General features: G+C 44.4%; 1 protein-coding gene across 4 annotated transcripts in view; it reads right to left on the bottom strand.

Moving 5' to 3' along the window:
- Sulf1 (sulfatase 1) overlaps positions 1 to 19,129 on the bottom strand; it is a 198,089-nt gene that overhangs the window by 69,252 nt on the left and 109,708 nt on the right. For 3 of the 4 annotated variants that reach the window (XM_045142997.1, XM_045142996.1, XM_004653301.2), the window contains exons 3-5: positions 17,984 to 18,056; positions 17,444 to 17,674; positions 4,081 to 4,320 (exon numbers count right to left, since the gene is read on the bottom strand). In XM_045142997.1, coding sequence (XP_044998932.1) covers positions 4,081 to 4,320; positions 17,444 to 17,612 — 409 coding nt within the window. In that variant the 5' untranslated portion in view covers positions 17,613 to 17,674; positions 17,984 to 18,056. Of the gene's footprint in view, positions 1 to 4,080; positions 4,321 to 17,443; positions 17,675 to 17,983; positions 18,057 to 18,597; positions 18,773 to 19,129 lie in introns of all 4 variants that reach the window. The other variant, XM_045142998.1, reaches the window with a different exon arrangement.

The following is a 19,129-nucleotide window of genomic DNA, read 5'->3' as shown; positions in this document are numbered from 1 at the left end:
CAGTGAGTACTAAGTGGGTGTGGTGGTTTGAATCAGCTGTCTCCTTTAAACTCTGATGTTCTCAATACTTGGTCCCAAGCTGGTGGCAATTTGGGAGGTAGGGCCTTGTTGGAGGAGGTGTCTTGCTGAGTAGGCACCTTAAGGCTTATTGCCCCTAGCTTGCCAATGTTAGTTGGCTCACGGTTTTGCTGCTACTGCTACCTACCTCACTGTTGGCCAAGAGGTGACATCCAGCCTCTCTGTTACCATCTTTTCCCTATTATGGTGGAGCTTCCCCTCAGGACTGTAAGTCAAAAGAAAAATCTTTCCTCCTATCAGTTGCTTTTGGTCGGGTGCTTTATTGCAGCAAGGCTAATGTAACTACAATGTGCTCAACTTCGTCCCAAGCCCCGCAACCCTGTTTTGTGGGTAAAAATTTGTTTCTGTGCAAACAAGTGATTAAAACTAAATGGTTACCAGATGTGGTGGCACATACCTATAATGTCAGCATTCAGTAGGCTGAGGTAGGAGGCCATCAAGTTAGAGGACAGCCTGGGATATAAAACAGCCAAGCAAGAAAACTAAATTTTCTCTCACTTTTAACCAAGCCCTTATAAGCCATCCCAGGGTAAGACATTAAAATTAAAAGAGATAGGAGAATACACTATGCTTCTTATAAGCAACTGATTTGGTTTTTATCCTGGTTGACCCAGTGAGCCTCGGAAGGAGGGTCTTTGCATTTTGGGTTTTGTACCCAGAAACTCCGTTCCCTATTTCCAGGCTTTCCCACACTCCATGGTATGCCTTCTATGCCAATGATGCCTCGGCTTCAGCCTTCATTTCTGCTTTGTTCTGATTGTTCTGCTTCCTACCAAGTTTTATGTGAGTCTGTAGGGAATTTTGGAATATGGCAGAAGAAGGAAATAAATACAGGAATAAGATCGTGGAAGGAGCAGGGTGTGGTGGCACGTGTCTGTGAACCCAGCACTTGGGAGGCAGAGGAAGGAGGGTTAGGAGTTTAAGTTCTCTCCTTGGTTACCTATTAAATTTGAGGCCAGCCTGGACTATATGAGACTCTGATGAAAGAAAGAAAGAAAGAAAGAAAGAAAGAAAGAAAGAAAGAAAGAAAGAAAGGAAGGAAGGAAGGAAGGAAGGAAGGAAGGAAGGAAGGAAGGAAGGAAGGAAGGAAGGAAGGAAGGAAGGAAGGAAGGAAGGAAGGAAGGAAGGAAGGATAAAGGAAGGAAGGATAAAGGAAGAAATGAGGAGGAAGAAATGAGGAGGAAGAAATGAGGAGGAAGAAGGAAGGAAGGAAGGAAAAAGCCCAAACAGATCCCGGAAAGAGACAAATCTGAGTTAGATGTGGTGGGTTGCACTGGTGGAGGGGTTTGTGAACTTCAACAATTCCTTCTTGTGAACCTTGGTCTCCCCATTGGTACCAGAGCTGAATCCTTACTTCCAACCTTTCCTTAAGACCTAGGTGAGAAAACTCAAGAGTCTGGCATAGACTGGGCAAGATGTAGACGCCCATCTCTCTCTCACTCACCTGGCTCCATCTAGCCCTGAAACAACTTGGCATGCCCTAGATGATGGCTGAAGTCCCGCCCTGCAGCTCTAACCCTTAGCACACACACCGCCCATATATTCCACAGGGGTCAAGAGCTCGACTCCTCTGAGCTCCATGTCTTCTGCCTGAATTGAAAAGCACCAGTTACACACAACATTTCTTATGAGCACGACACAGTTTGGTGGTGAAAATCAGGAACCAGGTACTAGGGGACCATTTTTTAATCTGCTTTCCAGCCAGTTACATAGTATTTGAACCCCCCCCCCCCACTCCAGATATAAAACAGAGCCAAGTACATTTTCCATCCATGAATCCCACAGGGATGTTGGTGGATTTACAAATTACTTTAGCGTCCTCAGATGAAAGATACTATCAATTTAAATCACTAATGTGAGAGAACATACAATGGGAAGGCAGTGTCTATAACCTTTCCATAACCTAGCTACACTCCTAAGCAGAAGCAAGCACCCTTGAGAGGGCAGGAGGACAGCTTCTGCAAGGAGACATGCCTGTGAATGATGAAGCTATCATGCGCACAATCAATATTTTCATCCATAAATAAGAGTCAAGTGTCCATGGGGCTCTCTGCAAAAAAGCAAATAGCCACATTGCTTGAATCCTGTGGGAAAGACTAATTTCATTTCAAACAAATTTAAGAGAGTATTTATCTGAAATCCTTTACTTTTAAATTTAGATAGATAATCTGGAGGCCTGAAAGTCATTGCAAACATTTATGATGATACACTGCATCCTTTTGAATAAATCTAGGTGGCTCTTAGGGAAAGGAAACAAAACCACCCAAATCCTATTTGTATGTGTGTGTATATGATGCAGGGGGTGGGGGGGCAGGAGTAAGAGTGCACGAGTGTGTGTGTGTGTGTGTGTGTTTGTGTGTGTGTGTGCGCACGTGTGTGCACACGTGCTTGTGGAGGCTACATGACAATCATGGACATTATCTTCAGGAATGTCACACACCTACTTTGAGACAGGCTTCTCATTGGCCTGGAGTTCACAATTAAGCCAAATTAAGTGCCCCATGGGCTCATGCGTCTCCAACACTCACTTCCCAGCTGTGGGCAATTTGGCAGTAATCAGCCCTTGGGGAGGAAGAGCCTTGCCGTAGGATGTGTGTTGGGGGTTGGGGTGGCTGGCTTTGTCATGATTGGGCCCAGCTCCAAGCCTGGTACTCACCCTGTTTTCACCCAGCTGTTATGTCGAAATGTAATACCCTTGCTATCTGCTCATACCATGTTTTCAATGCCATGATGAAATTTTCCCCTTGAAACTGTAAGCCTGAAATAAACTCATTCCTTTCATAAGCTGTTTCTGGTCGGGTGTTTGGTCCCAGCAATGAGAAGGTAACTACTACAGCCAGTAAGCCGTAGGAACCCTATTGTCTCTGCCTCTCCAGTGCTGGGATTATAGGTACATACCACCACGCCTGACATTTTCCTATGGTTAGTGGGGCCAGAACTCAAATCCTCATCCTTGGAAGCACCTAAATGACAGAGCTATCTTCCCAGATGCTGACCTAATCATCTACTATTTTCCAGACCCTGGGATAGGTACTATGCAACTCAAAAACCTTGGAAAGGGCTGGAAAGATGGCTTAGCCGTCTAAGGCACTTGCTTGCAATGCATAAGGACCCAGGTTTGACTCCCCAGAATCCATGTAAGCCAGACGCACGCACAAGGTCATGCATGCACACAAGTTGGTGCACATATCGAGTTCAATTGCAGTTGCTTAAAGGCCCTGGTGCACCAATCCCCACCCCCCAGCTCTCTCTCTCCCTCATAAAAATATTTTTTAAAACCTGGGATGATTCCCCATTTGAATACTAAGCAGAAATTTACCTACATCTAAGAAGAATCTCTGAGATTTTTAAATGAGACAAATATTCATTGCAGGTTACCTTGGAATCTTCCAATGGCTGTGTGCCCTGGTTGGTACAAACGTTATCAAGCCTTGGCTAAGAATCAAGAATGGTCTATGGGAGATCTCGCTCTGGTATACTCTTCGGAGGAAAACGTTAAGTGCTATGGCTTGAGATGGCTTGCTCTCTCTGAAGCTCATATTGAAATTCAATGTTCATTGGGATGGTGTTCAAAAGATGGAGCTTTAGAGAGGTAACTAGGTTCTTAAGAGGGCCTAATCCTTTTCTCCCAGGAGTGGATTCAGTAACCTTGGGAGCAGGCTGGTCTATAGTGAAGCCACCCACCGATTTGTCTCTCTTGTGCACGCACTTGTTTTCAATTCCTTTTTTTTTTTTTTTTTTTTTACCATTTTATGACACAGTAAAATGAACCTTGCTGGAAGCTGCCACTACTCTCTTCTACTTCTAGCCCCCAGAACTGTGTGCTCATGAGACTTCAGGTTACCCAGTCTCAGGTGTTCTGTTAAGAAACAGAACCAAGACCAGGACACTCAAAAGAAGCTAGGCTTTCCTTTTAAAAGCTTATTGGCCTTCAATACCCGAAGCATTTTCCTGTGTCTAAGATAGTAGGAGAGGGTCAGGGACAAGAATGTCATCCTCTACCTGTTCTGTAGCCAGTACTGTTTAGATATACAGCGAAGGTCCGAGGCTCATGCAAGGCCTGCCACGAGGGGGACGAGCAGTTCTCGTTGTTGGTGTAGACATTGTGGTTATGCACATACTTCCCAGTGAGCATGGACGACCTGGACGGGCAGCACATGGGTGTGGTCACAAAGGCATTGGTGAACGTGGCCCCGCCATGTTCCATAATCTTCCTTGTTTTGTTCATGACTTGCAGAGATCCTAAAAGGCACAAGTCGAGCATTGTTTAGCAAAGTGCATTACGGGAGCTCCTTTATAACATGTCACTAGAGTGTTAATGCTCCCCTGATTTATTAAGTTCCCTTCCCTAGCGTGAAGGGATATATAACTTGATCAGCTCTCCTTTGTGGAATAAAACAGAACATTTGGGATCCTACCATCCCAAGTGTTCTGTAGAATACCTTCTCCCCTCCTTAATTGCAAAGAAGAAAATGCAGACTAATCAGGTAAGTAAAGCCAGAAGCTCAGATATGGAGTAGACTCAACTGTCAGCAGCCTTTTGAAGAGTGTTAGAAAACAATGATAACGTGGTACAAAGAGCATCAAAAACCTCATCTCATCATACATGGAGATGCTAGTGACAAGCAAAGATTACATGTTAATAATATGAAAGAAAAGAGAAAAACAAAGCTCCTATTAAGAAAAATTCCTCCAAAAGGTCTGGATTTAATTGCTTTTTTTATTTTTTAAATTTTTAACGTAACTTGGTCTTCTCTAGCAAGCCAACCAATGCACTTAATTTTTCTATCAGGATAGGACTACTGGCTTCTATTTTGACCAGTTGGCATGTAATTTTAAAGGATAGGTTGTCAGCTGGCTCAAAGGTACTTGCATGATTGCAAAATAGTCCATTTTAAGTTTCAGGAAGAAATGGTAATATAAGATTGCTAAGGAAGAAAAAAAATCTATTTCAATTACTTCACTCAGCCAAATGCTGCAGCTGAAACGCATCCAAACACTGCAGAGAAGCACAGGCCAGAATTCAATAGTCTTTTCAGGACTTGTCAAGAAATGCACTGCAGAGTGTTACAGCCAAGCCCATTGCATTTGAATCCTAGGGCCTCAGATTTCTAACAGGTCCCACTCTTTCCAAAGAGGAGAAACTCTATGTTTTTCAGCAAGGAAAGAAATCGTAATGCAAACAGGCAAGTGAAGAGAAGTGTGCAACAGTCCAAAAAGCCACAGCTAGCCTGAGTTCTTCAATATGTTAGCTTTTTCCATTCACATGATGCATAGGCGAATGGGGGGAAGTTTCTGACTGGATCTCATTAGAGCTCTGGCAAATATGCTTCAGTGAAGGGTGCTCCTCCTTCTGTTCTGGGTAGCTTTTGGGCATCTAGCTCCCTTCTGTACTCGGTGAATGACATGTAGTAAGTATGTAGTAAGCACCCACTTCATGCCCATGATCTTATCAACCTCTCTGGCCTGACCATCCCTGGCCTCCCAAGGGAGCATTGACAAAAGGAATAGAAAATTCTCTGTCTCTGGTCTTCAGTAGTACACTCTCTGGATGAGAACTGCCATACAGAAATGGCTTGAGGATATTTGCAAAGCGACGTACACATGAGACTATGTAAGTTAAGAAGGAACTGGAGTAAATGCTTAACAAGACTTCTGAGGTGAGAAATGAGGACAAATGAAAGGAAAGGAAGAAAAAACTATCAGATTTGATATCTGGGGACATAGGAAGGAAGAAGAAAGTGGAGTCATGTGAATAGCACACTTAGTTCCTGGCAGGAGAAGACATCTAGAGAATTCTTTTGATGAAACGGGATGTGGGAAGCAGAGGTAGCAAACAGATTTGACACTAGGCAGCAATACTTGGATTTCATAGACGTTACAAGGTGAGGCTGGAGAGATGGCTCAGTGGTTCAGGTGTTATCTGCAAAGCCTAATGACCTGGGTTTGATTCTGCAGTGCCCATGTAAAGCCAGATGCACAAAGTGGCATGTGTGTCTGGAGTTTGCATGGCAGGAGGCCCTGGCATGCCCATTCTCTCTGTCTCTCTTCTATCTCCCTCTGTTAAATATATAAAAATATTTAAATAAAAAAGAAGTCACAAAATGAAAACTGTTACAGGCACAAGAAATATGACAAGAAAAGAGTGTTTGGGAGGCATTGCTATGGCAATGATGACACGTGGGTTGAGGAGGACATATGGCCAGTGCCCCAGGGTATGGGCCAGGGGATGCTAAAGGCATCCAGCCCTGGTGTAAGGCAACTTGGAGCAGACGGTGCTCTTCACGTGGGCGCTAAGAAGCAGCTCCGAGCTACATCACAATGCACTGGAGGGCTGGGAGTTGACTAACAGCTCAAAATTTTCCGCAGTGGAAGAAGCTAGAAAAGGAAATGTTTTACTAATGGTGGATAAATAAATGAAGAGGATTATGCCTCGTAAAGGTCAAAGGGAAGTGCATTTCAGAAGGGCTGCACTTACTGCTTGTGCCTTTTGATCAAGGAACCATCCTGAACATAAACGAGGCAGTGGAGAGAGACTTAGAAACACAGCTAACAAGTCCTCTCTCTTCCTCCTCTGCCCTCCTTAGATGTCGGAAGTGCTTACTCACCCTAGTGTCTTAAATTTTGGGAAAACAACAAACACTGTTGATGGATTTTTGTTGCCTGATGATGGTCTATTTCAAGTAATGAGTTCCCAGAGTTTCCTTTATGATTCTTTGCTGAATTAAAAAAAAGGGGGGGGGGGCATGCAGCTGGGCCTAATCCTACAGCAGTCACTTCCGGTTTACAGAGGCATTTGGACTTCCAAAGCAGGGTGGAGGTGGAAATCTCACTGATAGTCAAGACAGTATAAAAACAGCTTAAATAATCAGTGCTGGAATGGTTCAGCCAGCCAGTCAGGGCTCTCCTGTCATCCCCCAAATCACCCAGTTTTTAATCACCTGGGGTAACTGCGTAGCTATCCTACTCCATTCCTCCAGCAAGTACCCCACTTCCAAACAGTCCACAGGTCAAAGGCACAGATGGAGACCCCTGCTCCCTGAAGGTACCATTTATGATGCAGCTTTACTACTGGGGGTCCCAGAAGTAGGCTTCTGGCAGAGATCCTCAACAAAGAGTCCTCTGGGGCTGGAGAAGTGGCTTAGTGGTTAAGTGCTTGCCTGTGAAGCCTAAGGACCCCAGTTCGAGGCTTGATTCCCCAGGACCCACATTAGCCAGATGCACAAGGGGGCGTATGCTTCTGGAGTTTGCTGTGGCTGGAAGCCCTGGTGCGCCGATTCTCTCTCTTGCTCTCTACCTCCCCCCCACTCTCAAATAAATAAATAAAAAATAAACAAAAAAATTTAAAAAATATATAAAAAATAAACAGTTGAAACTGAAACAGTTTCTTGTCCAACATCAAACATCACCCAGAGAACCCATTAATCATGGAATCCTGGCACACATCAAGACACCAGCAAAGGGATGAAAGCTTGCATTTTCTGCCCACTCCTGGGCAATGCACTTTTGGAGAGGTTTTGAGGTGGGGTCTGCGAGGCTGGACGCAGAATCAGAAATCAGGAGCTGTGTAAGAACCGGTGAGTGTCCATGCTGGTGTGGTCTAGGCGGCTTACTCCATTTCCGAGGTTGTACGGCACCTGGACACAGGACTGAATTCTCAACTAGTTCTCCTTAATGTGCTTCCCAGGTGACAACAACCCTTTGTGTGGGGCTGTCAGTGACCTGTGTTCCAGCTGCTGGAGCTGAGGTGCACCCCTCCTGTGCCTGTGGGTACACACGGATGATGGAGCCCGGGAATTGAGCTGTTCAGCCGAGCTGTGTGCTCCCCAAGAAGAAAAGCACCAAACACCTTTCTCCTCGTTACGGCTGCATACCGATTGATGAGAATCAGTCATATCCCTGACACTTTGTCTCCCGCCACTATTGGTTCTCATAGGAAAACGTCACCAAAAACTATTCTGAGAAGTAACAGCTGAGCATGGTGGTGTGCAACTGGAATCCTAACATGCGGGAGGCAGAGGCAGGAGGCTAGCCTGTGCTACGAGCAAGGTTCTGACTCAAAAATAAACATCCAGATTGTGCCACACAAGATTAGCTTGGGTGTCATTTCACCTCTTCTGGTTTGCACTTCTCATCTAAAATGAAGTCATAACAGCTTTCCTGACTGGCTCACAAGGCTGCTGAGAAGCAAAGGTTCTGCTGTAGTTAGGAGAGGCTCTCCTCACGGGAATGTTGCTGCTGTCACTGCAGTCGGCCCTCTGTCTGTGGGGTCCCCATCAGGATTTCAATCAACTGCAGATTGAAAACACTCAAAACGAGTTATGTCTTTACTGAACACCTACAGCCTTTTTCTCATCATTATTCCCTAAGCAACACAGTACATCTGTGTATATAGTAATTATGTGGGAATGGGAATTAGGAGTAATCCAGAGGTGATCTATAGCCAATGACAGGATGGGCATAGGTTATATGTAAATACGGAGGGTTTGAACATTCATATTTGAGATCTGTTGGGGTGCTGAAAACAAACCCCTACAGATACCAAGTGACAAAATTCTCCTCTGTGCTCACCTCCGCTTGGCCACATCAAGTTCCCCTCTACCTTTATACTTCCTCTGGGATGTGTGTGTGTGAATTAAGTTAGTATCAAAGGAGACAGATCAACTGTTTTTTTCTTTTTTTTTTTTTTCTCCTATGCTTAAGACTTAACATGCTGGTGTTGGCTTATAATTAAAAATATCAATTCTGAGCCCGCAAGCAACAGTCTCAATTTCAACAGAGTTTTCAGTTGTCCCAGAGGCATGGGCAGATCTGGTAGCTGGCACATGGACACTGCTGACTTGAGCTGGCTTGCAGATGGGGAAGGTCCAGGGCCAGCTGAGGCCCAGGAGGACTGCCAAGAAATGCTGTCCTGATGCCAGACTTCTAGATAGGGACCGGACACATCTGCCATTGTTCCTGCTATGCATCACGGTGCTGCAGAGGTGACATGGGTGACTGGGAGAAGAGAAATGATGGCACCCTTCAGGAATCCTGCAGGCTCCATCACCTTCACAGTTTCTGTGGCATTAACAATTAAAACCTTCTTGAACCTGAAAGTCATGGATCAGGCTAGACTAGCCAGCCACCAGGCCCCAGGAGCCTCCCATCTCCACCACCTTGGTACTGGGATTACAGGGTGACTGACCTTTTTATGTGGATGTAAAGGATGCAGATATTAGGTCCGCATGCTTGCATGACAATCACCTTGCCAACTGAGCCATCTCCTCAGCCCAATGTCATAATTTTTTTTAAACAATGTTTTTTTTGGTTTTTATTTTTATTTATTTACTTGAGAGCGACAGAGAAAGAAGCAGAGAGAGAGAATGGGCACGCCAGGGCTTCCAGCCACTGCAAACAAACTCATGTGCGCCCCCTTGTGCATCTGGCTGATGTGGGTCCTGGGGAATTAAGCCTCGAACCGGGGTCCTTAGGCTTCACAGGCAAGCGCTCTCTCCAGCCCCCAATGTCATAATTTTTTTTTTTTAAATTTATGTATTTGAGAGCGACAGACACAGAGAGAAAGACAGATAGAGGGAGAGAGAGAGAATGGGCGCGCCAGGGCTTCCAGCCTCTGCAAACGAACTCCAGACGCATGCTCCCCCTTGTGCATCTGGCTAACGTGGGACCTGGGGAACTGAGCCTCCAACCGGGGTCCTTAGGCTTCACAGGCAAGCACTTAACCGCTAAGCCATCTCTCCAGCCCCATAATTTTTGATGAGGTAAGATTCATGCTAAATATCTCAGGGGTCAGATTTCTCATGCTAACTGTTATTTTCACAGCAAAGAATACAGTACTGAACAATAATACTTCCCATGCTCACCATGCTTTATTGATCTTTTGAATAGTCTAAATCTGAAAGCATAAGGAAATAAAGACAGGATACGCACTTTTTTTTTTTCTGCCAAAACTATGGGATTGGCAACAGGGAGTGAGAGGGGGAGATGTTTTCACCTAAAACCAAAAGTAAAGTGTGAAAAAAGTTGGGGAAACAATGGAACACGAAAAGATAATAAATCTGTCTGGAAGGTTTTCAGGGAAGTCATTGTTGCCTTCCCCCATGGAAAAGAGCAAAAGACCATTAAATGTGGAGCGTAGAAACCTCTGGAAGTGGAAGGTATGTCTAGACGGCCACACTGACAACGTGGGCACTTGAACACAGCCAGGTAGAAGAAACTCACAGGGCATTTGTCTTTTCGTATTTTTTATACACTCAATAGAGATATTGGTCTATGGAATTTTTTCCTGACTTGAAGAAAAGCAGCGATGTGGACATTCTGATAAATGATAAATGTCTCTTGGCACAGGTTTTGGGAAGCAAAAGGGAGCGGGTGGCAATACTGTCTTAAAAAGCATGCCCCATCTAAGGGGGCAGCTGGCATTCCCCTCCCCAACCAGGACTCTAGCTATTGGTTTCTGGTAGGAATGCAAGTTCTTATTCTCTGGAATTTTCAAGAGAAGTCAGAATCCCGATATCTAAAGCATAAAACCACCCCATTTTAAAAATCCTGGTGTGTTTCTTTTAAAGTGTGCTGGTCAAACCACACACCTTTCTAGGCTCAGTCCACAGATCTCCGTTTTAAAGAAACAAAGTATCCACATTAAGCCATACTTATGGCTTAATTCCACATATGAGCTAAGAGAACAAGGGCAGGGTTCCAGCACTGCTCTAAGAATGTGAGAAATGTCTCGCTGAGTCAGATCTACGTTCCAATCAACATAGCAGGTTGCTTCTCAAAGTGTGAGCGAGGGACCCTTTGGGAAAAAAACAAGCATCTATTCTATTCTCTATCTTGTTAGCTTTCGTTAAGAAAGCCTTTCAAGTATTTCAGGCTTTCTTCTTTTAATTGAGAAAATATTCAAAAGCACAAACCGCAGCAGAATGAGCCACACATCTATCTGGCTATATTAAATCTAATACAACTATAGTCCCCTCAGATCTCTCTCTCTCTCTCTCTCTCTCTCTCTCTCTCACACACACACACACACACACACACACTTTCAAATAAGACACGGATGCTGCCGATGCTCTTGGCCACCACTCTTCACAGATGTGGCATTATCCTGAGCTTCGTGTTAATCATTTCCATGTGTGTTCATTCAGTTTTAATTTGTTTAAAATAAATCTGTCATTCCTCACCTTAAACACTGAAATGATTGCAGGTAAGGGCATAAATTTTAGAAGAAGCAAATTTCAAGGTAAAGGACCAGTGGTTAAGTCCTGCATTCTCTCCATGGAGCATTTCCTCCTGGGCTGGTGATCTCCATCCACCCCACTTGGGTGGGATGACAATAGTCATTCACAGCAATGCGAATGAGTGTTCTTTGGAACCACATGCAAGGTTGTGGCATTTTGATTAATGAATTCCTTATGCGTCTTCCTCCCTTCACAAAGTATTAGTTTATTTATTTGCCCTTAAAGCTGAGGACACACTGGATGAGTGCTTCCCTTCCCAGCTTCACTTTACAAACTTTAATTACAGCCCTGCTCAGCCTTTGTCTTTCCAGACAGAGTCAGAATGATTTCATTCTTTCCAAATAAGAAAAGTGTTGCACTAAAATGTTCATGCTTGTTCTCTTTAAGTCTTTTCTGTGTCTGTTACAGCTTTCTGGAAGCACAGAAGACAAAGCTGCCTGTAGCTTTATGGGTACAAATGGCTTTATATAAGCAAAGGTTTATAAAGCACTTGGCAAACAAAGTTATATGTAAAAGTAAAAGCAGAACAAAACAAAACAAATCCCAACCATATAAAAAAATGACAATAGGATACCACCTCATACACTGGATGGCACGCACACACACACACACACACACACACACACACACACACATACACACTAAAATAAGTGTTGATGAGCACACAGAGTTTTTTTAAACACTGATGCATTAAGAATTTCATCTTCTAAATGAGGAACATTAAGTTGGCTCCTTAAAATGTTAATATGAAATTATTATATGATGTAGCAATTCCACTTCTGGGTACACCTTTCCCTCACAAAAGTCTTGAAAAAAGGGGATGCTTGTACATTCATGCTCATAGCAGTAACACTTACATTAGCCAAAAGGAGCCATATCTCAGCTTTCCAACAGTAAACACATGAGTTAAACAGCACGTTGTGTACGTGCCACTCATGATGGAATAGTATGCAGCCTTAGAGGCGGGGCAGGAATTTTTACACATGCAACAGCACAAATGGGCCTGGGGGATATTAAGCCGTATTGAATATGGAAGACAAAAAACAATACGTGATTCTACCTAGGAGATATCCACAGCAGTAACATGGAAGACACAGAATACAGTGGAGGTGGTCCAGGTGAGGGAAAGACAAATCGGGCGTTCTTTAATGGGCTTTTAGTGCGTGAAGGCATGGGAGAGGGGTGATGGGGCAAAGTCACCAGACACCTTCAGCAAGTGAGACCTTCTTGAAGCCCAGAGGGAGATGGGGAGAGGAAATTAGTGTTTTAGTTTGTATGATGAAAAGAATTCTGAAGATCAGTTGCAGTAACAATGTGTACGTATTTAACATGACTGCACTGGACACTTGAAAATGATGAGGATGGGGCTGGAGAGATGGCTCGGCAGTTAAGGTGCCTGCCTGGAAAACCTACGGTCTCAGGTTCAATTCCCTAATGCCCTTGTCAAGTCACGTGAACAAAGTGGCACATGTATTTGGAGTTCATTTACAGTGGCTAAAGGCCCTGGCATACCTTCCCCCCCACCTCTCCTTGCAAATAAATAAATAAATAAATAAAATATGTGAAAAATGATTAATATGGTAAGAAACGAAGAACAACCAATACCCACAGCAGCAAAGTTCAGAAAAGCTGTCAGCACATTGCAAAGGGAAAAATGACGTCCATCAAGCAGTGATCTCGGCTAAGAGCAGCGCTTCTCTGCCAAGAAAGGTCTCTGAATTTAGTTTTTATTTATTATTTATTTATTTATTTTGAGAGAGAGAAAGAAGCAGATATATAGACAGAAACAGAGAGAGAGAAAACACCTCTAGCCACTGCAAACAAGCTCCAGACATATATGCCACCTTGTGCATCTGGTTTGTGGGGGTACTGGGGAATCAACCTGAGTCCGCAGGCTTTACAGGCATGTGCCTTAACCACTAAGCAATTTCTCCAACCCCTCTGAACTTAATTTTGAAAGCATTTCTTTAAATTTATCTGAAGGGGGCAGGAGAGAAAATATGGGCAAGCCAGGGACCCTTGCCATTCTAAATGAACTCCAGACACATGCACTACTTTGTCTGGCTTTATGTGGGCACTGGGAACCGAACCTGGGCCAGCAGGTTTTATGAGCAAGTGTCTGTAACCACTTAGCCATTTCTCTAGCCCGTGAACTGCTGACCCTATTCATCATGTTATGACAATAGGTTCATCGCCTACTTCTTCTGTGATCTCTTTCCCAGCACCTGGAGCACTACTGAGAACTGGCAAGTTGGTTTTAGAAAGGGCTCAATGAATGAAGGTTTGTTGATGATCCAACGGATGCAAGAGTCAGTGGCTGACATATAGCTGTGGTGATTTGGCCCTAACATAGATCCTGTTCACCTATGATGTCTCTAAGCCTTATAAGATCACACATGTACTATGAGTAATAAGAGAAAAAGATTGTTGGGAAGATTAAATGAGCTAATATCCAGAATGTTATTTGGTTAGAAACATCAAAGTAAAGGAAGAAAGATAAGTATGTAAAAATACCTGGATTGATTGAATCTGGTTTATAACCCTTGACCACTGTATCTATGCACATCTAAGAGAAGACAGTATTTAATAATTACTTGGGAAATATTTGCTGAATGAATAAATTGAAATTTTGGATTCTGTTCAAAACGAAACTTATTGACTAATTCCTTAATTTACTTTAAGTATTTTTATTTACTTATTTTTTTAATTTTTGTTTATTTTTATTTATTTATTTGAAAGTGAAAGACAGAGAAAAAGGCAGAGAGAGAGAATGGGCACACCAGGGCATCCAGCCACTGCAAACGAACTCCAGACGCATGTGCCCCCTTGTGCATCTGTCTAATGTGTGTCCTGGGGAATTGAGCCTTGAACCAGGATCCTTAGGCTTCCAGGCAAGCGCTTAACCACTAAGCCATCTCTCCCACCCCTTAATTTGCTTTAAAGCCACTGCAAAGAGGAAGGTCATAATGGAAACCTGTATTTGTTTCTGAAATCGTATTAGCTCTTTCAGGCCCCTGTGGATCTATCTCAAGTTTGTTCAACACCTGTAGTCATCTAGCATGGAGACTGCAAAGCAAGAAAACAGCCCCGCCCTCTAGAAGTGCACAATCAGAGGGACAGACCTAGAAGTCATACTGGAGGCACATCCGGGGTGGCGGGGGGGCGGGGGGGGGGCGGGGGGGGAGGGTGCCATTAGCCCTGCTGAAAGCATGGAAACATCAAACCCAGATATGGGGTACTTGGTGTGCTCATGGGGAACTGCTAACGTTTCTCCAGTGAAAGTGGGAAGACAGTGAGGACACGATGTGTGAAGGCATGGGAAAGGGGTGACAGAGAAGTCACCAGACACCTTCAGCCAGGGAAAGGGAAATGGAGAGAGGGAGGTGGCCTTAGAGATGGGCTGGGGCTGGGCTATCACGAGCCGCTTGCCTGCAGTGCAGAGAATGTTATTCCAGCCAGGGAAGGGATGACACTGAAGGGTTCTCACCTGACTGACCTGATAGTTAAAAGGTAACTGTAGCTATGAGTGAAAGATGAGCAGGATTGTCTTCTAGACATGACATGGCCTTTGCACTCATGAACTCACAGTGGCTGTGGTTAGCTACCCAAGACCTGCACAAGGCTGGCCCATCAACATTCCATCAAGGATGGGTGAGGAGCTCATGAGGCTCTCCCTTCTATGAGGAACATGGACAGTTATGGCTTCTTGCTCAGGGAAGGAAGTCATTTTCTTCAGTAGTGTAGCTACTGGTATGCTGCCCATGCTGCAGTAAATAGCTTTTCTCTACACATACCCCACAATGCTCATACAAATAACTCTAACTAAATTCAATGTGTTATAATAAAAAGATAAAAAATAAAAGGTATGAAAGTAGTGGGGGATGAGTGTGATCAGAACGCATTATTTGCATAAAATTGTTGATAAATAAAGTATGTACAGGAGAGGCCAGAGGCCAGGTAACTAGCCAGCTTGGAGAAAACTAGAGATTTGAGGAGACTCTAGATATCTCTGTTTAGTGAGAGGTGTTACCGAAGGTGAAATTGGATGTGTGTCTTTCATTAACTGGCTCTGTAAGTAAGCAAAACCATTGAAACACCCAGCTGAATTCATTCTAATGCCATATGGGTAGACTTCTCACTGTGGCAAGTAAGCCAAAAATCAATAGAATTCTTTATTATCTGTTTTCCAAGGTAAAGGGAGAGAGCAGACTCAACAGTGCCAACCTCTGCTAGCCTTTAACATGTCCACTTCCAGTGAAAGCTCAGGAGTTAGCTAGGTTGGATTTCCTGGTATGCTTTCATACAAGAAATCAAAGCCCCTTCCTTCCAGACCAAGTTCGAGCATGGAGGGCTTGATCTTCAGGACTGAACCATAGGAGTGCCACAGAGAAGCTGAGCTGCTCTATAGGCCCCAAATCCAAAAGATGCTTCTTGCAGACAAGTTGAATGGGACAGGAGAGCACAGCTGAGCACGCCTGTGAGCAAGGAATGGGGTCCAGAAGTGGAGGTGAGGTAAGGAGTGGTGGTGACAACCTGTGGGATGAACTTTGTGTCTTGGGGTACAATGGGGGATCCGGGCCATGGCTTCTGGACAAGACCCCCAGGGCTGGGTCATTACAGACCATGAGAAGAAACCCAGGCAGAAGGGAATGTGGAACTGCAAGATCTTAGCATACTTTCTGAGCACTCGTACCCCAAAAGCATAAAAATACTTGAGCAAAATTGCATCAAAATCCCAGCACTCGGGAGGCAGAGGTAGGAGGATCACCGTGAGTTCGAGGCCACCCTGAGACTACATAGTGAATTCCAGGTCAGCCTGGGCTAGAGTGAGACCCTACCTCGAAAAGAAAAAATTGCATCAAAGTGTGACTTTGTGCACAATATATATGTAGATTGATTCTAAAGGAATTTTCAATGGTTATTATTTATAGTGATTTGCCAATTTGCCTAGTCACAGCTTGTGGTGGCAATGGGTGGGTGCTAGTGGGTGAATTGCTGCCAAGGATCTGAATAACACTATTTTTTAAAATTATATTTATTTATTTAACAGAGAAAGAGACAGAGAGAGAATGGGCACACCAAGGCATCCAGCTCTGCAAACAAACTTCAGATGCATGTGTTCCCCCCTTGTGCATCTGGCTAACGTGGGTCCTAGGGAATTGAAGCTGGATCCTTTGGCTTTGCAGGCAAATGCCTTAACTACTAAGCCATTCCTCCAGCCCTGTGTTTTTTTTTTTTTTTTTTTGTGATAGGGTTTCTCGTAGACCGGGCTGGTCTTGAACTCACTGTGTAACCAGGCATGACCCTGAACTCCTGACCCTACTGGCTTCACCTTCCAAATGCTGGGAAAACAGGAGTGTACCCCCTTGTCCTGCTAAATTTCTTGACTGAGAGTTTGTCATGACAAGATAAGTTCTTGGACTGGAGACATACCTTAGCAGTTAAGGTGCTCACTTGTAATGCCTAACAACCCAGCTGCGATTCCCCATTACCCAGGTAAAGTCAGATGAACAAAGTGGTGCGTGCATCTGGAGTTTATTTGCAGTGGCTAGACTGCCATGCCCATATTCTCTCTCTCTCTCTCTCTCCGTGCAAATGAATTTTTTTTTAAACATAAGTTCTTAAACTATATGATTTCCCAGTTGACTCTTATACTCCACCTTCCTCCCCTCCTGGAATCCTCCTCTCCAAAGCCTTTTAAAAGTTTAATATCAGGCTTGGAGAGATGGCCTAGCAGTTAAGGTACTTTCCTGCCAAGCCAAAGGACACAGGTTCCATTCTCAGGACCCATATAAGCCAGATGCACAAGGCGGCAAATGCATCTGGAGTTTGGTTGCAGTGGCTGAAGGCCCTGGTGCACCCATTCTCTCCCTCCCTCTTTCTCTCTCTTTCAAATAAATAAAGATAAAGGTACAAAATGTCTTTTAAAATAATAAATAAATAAATAATAAAATCTAATACCAGAATCCTAACATTAAAGTAGACCAAATGCTTTATGATCAGCAAGATCACTGTGTAAACTGGGTGGCTGTCAAAGGTACTATAACAAAACACCAGTCCCCTGGGTATTCCTGACAAGGCTGAGACATTGGAAAACATCTGAACAAAAGAAAAACACAGCATCTCACCCAGCTCCACGTCCTGGTCATCAGTGAGCACGAGAATGATGTTGGGTCGGATGTTTTTCCGTTCGTGCTGTATCCTTCCTCTGAACCTCGGGGAGTGCACAGTGGAACACAGGCTCCCCAGCAGTTCTGCGCCCAGGATGGCCAAGATCAGAGCCCAGCACGTCTTCATCGTACCTGGCCCAACGTTGCAAAACTGACAAAATGTCTTGATCTCTCCTGAGTTCTGGCCGTCTGGGAGTCAAGAGGGAAAAGAAGAAGGACAGAGAGAGAGGAAAATGAAATCTAAACCCCAAACACAATTGCAGAAAGAGGGGTGCAAGTAACTCAGAGCTGGCACAGTAGCTGACAGAACAAGGGCTGCGCATGAGTCAGAAGCAGTAAACCTTTTCTGGCGTCGGGTCGGGTTTTAAGTACTTGATTATTTTGCAAAATCACTTTGTCCTTTATTCTCTGTCCAACTTTTCCTGTTTCCATTCATTGCCAAAGTGTAATTTGCAGCACAGACCTCAAATGTAAAAGCTTTCTGACAAGAGCTAATACCTTGAATTAGGTATCCAGGTTGGATAATCAATTCCTAGACTCCGAGGTATTCACAACATCTGTAGAGGGAGTCCTAGAAAGGGGAGGGAAAAAAATACAAAGGCGACATCAGTTAAAGGTTTTGAAACAGATTTTTCGATTTGAAGTTGTCTCTTGCAGCAGCACATATGTGTAGATATTATAGGCAATTTTTTTCTTCTCCAAAAGGAACAGAAGGTAACAGGCAGAACTGGTAATCAGTGACTCCAATCGTATCTCCATGTCCTAATCAGCTCCATTAAACAGTGATCAGCGTATCCCCTCTGCACACGCTCTCACAGTGCTTTAAACACCACAAAGAAAGTAATGATTGATGAGGAAGAGCCAGCCATTGGGAAAGCCAGGGGCTACATGTGGTGAGCAGTTGGTGCAGGGCATGCCAACTCACTCACCTGTATCCCAAACTGACTACCTATTACGGAGCAGAATGAAGTCCAAAGCTGTCACTTGTCATCTGCATTATGTCACTCATTAGCCAGGGTAGTCCTCTCTGCTGACAAAGACTTCTCAGTGAGTGAGTGGCAGAACAACCTTTTCCAGTCCCTGAAAAGCTCCTAACTGTTCCCATCAATCACCAGGGTAAGGCGCTTCCTCCCAGCAGGGCTGCTCCGTCTGTTCAGTCCTCGGCTCTCGCGCTGGTGCCCAGGTGGACAGGGTCCCCTTCAGCTGTCAGGTACCGTCCTGACTGTTGTCAGGAGGGTTTGGAGCGGCTAGCAAGCAGAGGCTTTTGCTTTGCCGCAGCAGCTGAACCTGCAAAGCAAGGTTCCTGATTGGCTCTGGGGCTGGAGGTTGGCAGCTGCCCTTACACATTAGGAAATAAATAAATGAACTGGAGAGGAGAGCGCTGTGGAAACGCTCGCAGAGCTGCCCAGGAGACTTCTGCAAGGCTCTGAGCTGAAAAGGCTTGTCCCTCAGCCTTCAGAAAGGTAGCAATGGGCTTGTTTGTTTTTTAAAAGAATGTCTTAAGAGAAGTGTGTGTGTGTGTGTGTGTGTGTGTGTGTGTGTGTGTGTGTGTGTGTGTGAACTTAGGCTACTCTAAAACTAATTAGATAGCTGCTTGCCTCATCAGTCGCTCTCCCCACACCTGAGGATTTGTATTTTGATATG

The sequence above is a fragment of the Jaculus jaculus genome, chromosome 2 (assembly GCF_020740685.1).
Source record: "Jaculus jaculus isolate mJacJac1 chromosome 2, mJacJac1.mat.Y.cur, whole genome shotgun sequence".
NCBI lineage: Eukaryota > Metazoa > Chordata > Mammalia > Rodentia > Dipodidae > Jaculus > Jaculus jaculus.
The sequence above is the reverse complement of the archived record's forward strand: the minus strand, read 5'-3'. Positions and strand labels throughout refer to the sequence as shown.